We start from the raw sequence: 6,866 nt of genomic DNA, 5'->3' as shown, positions 1-6,866 counted from the left end.
TATCTGTAATTGTTATTATTAATTTATGCGAATAAATGCTCATATATATAAAGAGATATTTCACAGACAGAGTAAATTCGATAAAAAGTGATAAATATCTAATGATTATGGAGTGACTTTTACAAATATCTCTAAAAATCTGAGAAATATTTTTTCTTATCACTTTTCTTCAAATACTTTACGCAGATAAAATTATTATTCACTTTAGAATGCTATGAAAACATGATATATATATTAATATTATTTGAATAAATGAGTAATATCATTATAAAATACATTAACTGACTGAATATTTCAATTTATTGTTTAGATAAATAATGGAAAACGATAAGCAGAAGAAGAAGAATTTAAAAGAAAATTATAAAAAGAGCACAACAGTAATATTATTTTCATTTTATATTTGAATATTTACTTAAATTTACATATAATAATTAATATTTTTATTAATTAATTAATAATTAATTGATTAATTATTACTTAATTATTATTATTAATTAATATACAATCTGTCAGTTGTTATTACACATATAAACTAATTGGTAATCACTATAGTGCATTAATCATTAATCACTATAGTGCTCATAATATAAGAAGAAAAAAAACTTAGTTGAAAATTAAAAATCGATATCACCAGGACTACGATAACGAATAATAAATTATTCGATAGATTAAACAGAATTATAGATTTATAAGTGAGCGCACTTTACCAACAGCCATATCAAAGTTGATTGCTAATTCGAAAATTATTATGACCTCGATATGTATTCATGATTTAATATTCAGAATTATAAGAATAATGAACTCTTTTACGATGGGGAATCATTAAACAAGTGCAGTAAATTTTGTGATATTCAGTCGAATTCTCCCTCGTTCGAGTTTGTGACGAAATAATATTATTGTGAAGAAAACGTAAAGTAGGTCCCACGTTAACAAGTAGTCAGTCTCAATTTAACACGCGGCGTAAACGGTCAGACCAGGTGTGTCAGAAAGGAAACAGTTCCGTCGAAACATAAAAGCGGGGTTCGATCAATGCGTCGTATTTTGCTCGGTAAACCCGTCACGATTCGCTGACGTGACAGCTTTCCGATTTGATAGTCTCTTTTTTTCTTGCAATAGATGGGAGCGAAGCCGATCATTAATTAAGTCAAGCTTTAGAGAAAGCTTTTCCAATAGTAAACGTATCAAATGGTAGCAGATCGCATAATGTTTCTTGTAAATGTAATTATATTTCTATTCTCATGCGAACAGCGTATTAATTACAACGCATTAATTATAAAAGATACAAATCTAATGTTCTTCCATTTTGAAACTGCAGAAAATTATGACTATCCTTATATATGTTTTACCAATAATGATTATAGTTTAGTTTTTAAATATTGTAAAATTTTTTTTGTTTTTAGTGACATTTATTACATTAGATTTATTATATTCATAAAAAGTTTTTATGCAATTTAAAACAAAATCTGTATTTTATGACTAAATATGTTTGAATTTACGAGATTAACAATTCATTTATTGGAAAGAAAATATTCTGCACAGATAGCACAGAGAGTCGGAAAAGAATTCTTTTTTGATTCTCGATTTACAAAATGAATTTCTGTTTCATCCTGTTTTTGTTCTAAAAAAGTATTCCTGATAGTGCCAAAAAGACACTTTTATATTATCAATCGTGAATGATGTTATCAATTTTTCAAATTCAAAAGGTATTCTTTTTGTAGTCTTTCTTTATTTCTTAATTTTATATAAGAAATTATACTTTGATTTCTGTGCAAATTAAATATTACTTTTATTAAAAATAACATGCATATACATGTATAAATATACAATAAATATATTTATATAAATTTTTAAGTTTTTTTAGTTCATTTCGATTGCGCCAAAGAATTTAAGAAGGTGAATATTTTTAAATTGAGATCAATTGTGCTATCTGGGTTATCGATTGATAAAAGTGTTTTATGTGTTGACAATTTGGGGCTTTAACTTAAATATTGTATTGAATTTTTGCTTAATATTATATATGCAAGTATAATCTCTCATGAAAGATTATTGCTCACTAGCGTGAGCGATCACAGTTATTACTTCACGTTATGCTGTCATAACTTTCAACAGAACTGCTCTATATATATATATATATTTTCGATATGTGAATGATAATGAATATAAATCACTATCCCGATAAATGATATAGTTCTTTTTTAGCCGATATAGAAAGTTTTTGAATACGTATAACAGATTTGTTTGTTATTGCTGCACTGGACTGCACACAAGACTTTTTTTCCGTTTTTGCCAATTATATCAAATAGGTATCTATTTTATTTTGAATACAAAGAGTATACATTACATTAATTCAAGTAAATAAAAAAAACAGATTCTAATATTCTACTGTTTAACATAGAAAGAAGTTATTATATTGATTTCTTATATTGATTTTTAAAACAGCATCGGGACGGATTTAATTCTACTTTTGTCTGCATATTTTGAAAATTCATCTTTCTACAGAAGGATTAATAAATCATAGAATACATTTTTAATTTTTCATACCCTTTTTTGACTACAACTATTCCATATTTGGAAATTTCGATGTCATTCGAAAGAATCATCAATACCGACGTCAATTGCACACATTAATTTGAACTTTGTCATTCTTCTAGCTTTTAATAGATTTTTTCATGCAATACGTATACAAAGACTTTCCTTACAGCGCACGTTATTTGCATATCAAGTGCGAGTTCCGTTCTGACATTTATGAAACATTACTTCTATTCCTTCTATACAGATCACTTGTGTGCAACCAATACAACGAATCCGTAATGTCGTCAGTGTTATATCATATCTTTATCTATACTTTTCCAACTACAGTGGTAATTGGTGACCTATACTGTACTTGTGTTTGCAGGCTCGCAGCGCCAGCACAAGTAGCTTTAGAAGCCTAAGCCAGGTATATACCAAGATAATAATCCAGATCTAGTTGAGAGATTAGTCACTAGCTATTTAGCTAGATATAGTCATTCATTTATTACTTACTTACTCATTTTTAGACACATAGATACCATTGCTCATGCGTAGAGGCGTAGAGCACGCGCATTTCGCTAAAACGTTCGGCATTGGTCTGTAGATTGTTTCATTAATTGAAGGTTCTCGGTACATTATCACAGATAAAAATCGGATTGTGACAACATCGTATGAATTCTTTTGTCACATCCTGCTTATTTGGATGTATAAGGTAAATGAAACGATTTGTACGATTTATATGATTGTTGCTCGACGAGAGATATACTGCAAGCTTTCGGTAATCTCCTTTGCAGTGTCGACCTGCTGCAATACTCGTTCGCTGATAAACAACATTCGAAACACGACAGATCGTTGACGGATTTTATTGTCATTTGTGCATATTCCACTAGTTTCGATTTCTGCAATTTTACCTCTCCATACAAACGTCTGATATACCTGTTTCGGTGTATTTTCGATAAAGCTTCCGATAACATAATCGGCTCAAAGTATAATTTTGGTATCACACACGCCGTGTCGTTTCAACGGCGATACAATTCTTAATTCTCCGGAGCTGACGTGAGTCTATTGGACCCGTTCAATTATAGATTTATTTTTTATTCCTGTATTAGACTTTGTACTTTCTTTCATCAAATATCAAATATATACTTATTTCAGTTATAAAAGTGTTCACTAGTTCAATAGAAAACAGATCTTCTATTTCCTCCGAAGCTGGATGGTGGATCTGTTGGATCTCCTATACAGTGATTGTTTGGTTAATAAAGATTTTTATGAATAAAAATAATTCAGCTTTTTCTATGAAGTAAAGTTAAAATGAAAAATATATTATTATATTTACTATTAAATTTTAATTTTTGCATTATTACAATTATACAAAAACATCAAATAATTAAATTCTCTTTATATTTGCAAATTTGGATTGTTCTTATTAAAGCAAATTTAGTATTTATCATAGTAAAAAAAATTGCATATTTGTATTGGAAACGATCCACTCATGTTCCTGTTAACAGTTTGTATTGAATTTTTTAACATATTCGAGTGTTGTTAAATTTAACATAATGATTATGTTAACTTCTATTAATCTATTAACTTCTATTAATAATTTTTATACGTTTACATTTTAAAGAATCGATTATTTACCTGTTTTATCGTTATATTGTTATATTGTTATCATTTTGATTCCTTGAAATAAATTAGTACCTTTTAATTAACATACGATATATTAATTGGATCTCACTTACCCAGTATTAGAAACTATGTTACGGATTTTGGCGTCAGCTCCCTAGAGGGTTAATTGAACGGTTCAGAATAAAAGTAGACGAGAACATAAAGTACGCAAGCCAATATCGCATGACACGTACTTCCTTCCGAGAGATTTTCGTCGACGACAAATTTCTACGCGACCGCGCGTAGAAATACATGTCCCGTACTTTTGCTCCGTCTCTCGTTTCCTTTTTCCGCAAAGTTTCCGTGGAAAACGGAACAGTAAATATATCATGAGAGACTCGGGATAGTGGACTACCGCAATTACAGTAGAAATGCCTCGCGAGAAAAAAAAAAAGAAGAAAAAAAAGAGAGCTTGCGTCAGGAAACTATATCCTCGTTGCGGCGCGGGCGAAGACACGAATATGTCGAGGAGCGACCTGCTAATGAGCGCATTTATGCAACTCGGCCTCATTAAAACCACAATACTTCCGTGCTTTCGTCGCTCTGAATTACTCGCTCCTTTTATCTCGATCAACACTTTCCCTTGCGCTAATGTTAATCGCGCGCGCTTGGCATGCTGTAATTCTAATAATGCAGCATTTTTTTCTGCACGATTTCGTAGCGCGTTACAATATTCGTGAACGGACACGTTGCTTTTTGGATAAAATAAATAAAAGTGCGCCGAAGAAGAGAATTTAATTGGCATTTGACTAGAATAGATCGATTAACTGTGACAATGTAAAAGTGCCAAGTTTGCAATTAGAACCTTCTTATTCGTATTGAAAGTGCCACAAACGCTAAGAAAATTTCAGGATAATCTGTGAAACTAATATTTATATACTAATATTTATATACTTTGAAAGAGTGAAAGCAAATATTCTTTCAAATATGCATTTGTCACGAATATCTTTACTGCACTCATGATTTTATTGAGCGCCTGTTGCCTGTACGTAAGCTTATTTTTACAGTGCAAACAATCTCGTCATGGCGCTCACAGATATTGTGTTATTGCTTATTGTGTTTTCAACAAATGAAAACCACTAAGAATAATATTGAATAAAGCATTATCCTACATTATTCGCACTTACAGCTACTATTTTATTTATATATCGACCAATATATCTTTCTTTATGTATATATACATAATCGATATTATTGTGAAGTTAAATATATTTTAATATATTTTTAATTCTTTGAGAACCGGAATTTTTTCACAAAATAACTTATGAAAAATTTTGCTTTCTAAAAATGTTTAGAGTTGCTAAATTTTGGTTTCAGAATTATAAAATTTAAATTAAAAAAAAATAATATAATTATATCGTGCACTATTGGAAAAAATGTATCGAATTTAACATAAATCGCAAGTCTTAAACGAGTCTCAATTTTTAAATTAATTTACACACAAAAATGAATATGTTAGAAGGTTATACAAATATTATGTAAGAAAATAAATACAGAAATGATAATATTGACACTGTAAACGGTGGCATGCATATATTTTTTCGTTAAATTAATATTTATGATATTAATTCATATTTAAATTAATAATTCATATTTTAGTTTAATTAAATTTCATATTTTTTATTGATCCATCTTAGAATTTACGTTTTAAAACACATTATTTTTATGTTATTTATTCACTTATTCATAAATTGTGTTATTTTGATGTTGAATATCAATTTAACACAAAATCATTAATCACATTATGTTAAATTAACACTCAATAATAATTTTGTAACAATATGTCAAACTGTTAACAAACAGGAGACCATTTCCAAGTTTTTTACTGAAAATCGGTTTAGAAAGTTCTTGATATCTTTGAGTTTGAATATAGTCTGGAAATATCGAAGGATCACTCATGGAAGAGGATCTAGTGGATTCATAATCAGAATTCAAAAGTCAGTTTGAAAATCAGTATCATATACATAAATCTTTAAATATCACCGATAAACTTTAAATAAAGCAACATTTGATAGAGTAGTTCGGAATTAAAAAATCGTCTAAAATCGAATTTTATGATAATCAAATTATTTTTTAAAATTCTGTTTCTCCACCATATTCAATCTATAATTAAAAATTTTTTATTTTTAATCTCAGAATAAAGCATTATCAAATTTCTTATTTTATAAATGTTGAATGAGTAGTTTAAAAGAAAAGAGGGTAATCTCAAATAGAAGTTACCAGAGTAAAGTCGCAAAATATAGATAATTTATTAAATAGAAAAACGACATTATGCGGAATTAAGAATAAATAATAAGTGTAGAAAACTTAAGTAGCGATGTAGAATTAACGAGAGGATGTAGAATTAATTCTATTATTGTTAATTGTGAATAAATGGCAACTGTCTACTTGATTATGTCGATTGATACATTAACTAAAATTTCAGATAGCGAAATTTGCGTGCATACTTCTATATATATCTAACACGTAAATATCGTAGGTCAAGGACTGTTTTTCGAAAGAATGAACATGCGGGAAAAATCGTTACCATGCTTCTTGTGAATCCGAACATAAATCACCTCCCCCTCTCACTTCTGTACTTCTAAAAATTATAAAAATAAAATAAGAGAGAGAGAGAGAGAGAGAGAGAGAGAAGAAAAATTAAAAAAATCGAGATTGATATTAAGACGAAATGCTCTACTGACAATAAA

At 28.9% G+C, this 6,866-nt stretch overlaps 1 protein-coding gene across 1 annotated transcript in view; it reads left to right on the top strand.

Moving 5' to 3' along the window:
- LOC105618553 (calmodulin-beta-like) overlaps nucleotides 1-6,866 on the top strand; it is a 28,834-nt gene that overhangs the window by 5,043 nt on the left and 16,925 nt on the right. Inside the window, exon 2 of the mRNA XM_012200085.1 lies at nucleotides 2,897-2,938. Within this exon, the coding sequence (XP_012055475.1) occupies nucleotides 2,897-2,938 (42 nt within the window). The remainder of the gene's footprint in view (nucleotides 1-2,896; nucleotides 2,939-6,866) is intronic.

Source organism: Atta cephalotes (assembly GCF_000143395.1).
Source record: "Atta cephalotes unplaced genomic scaffold scaffold00017, whole genome shotgun sequence".
Lineage (NCBI taxonomy): Eukaryota > Metazoa > Arthropoda > Insecta > Hymenoptera > Formicidae > Atta > Atta cephalotes.
The sequence above is the reverse complement of the archived record's forward strand: the minus strand, read 5'-3'. Positions and strand labels throughout refer to the sequence as shown.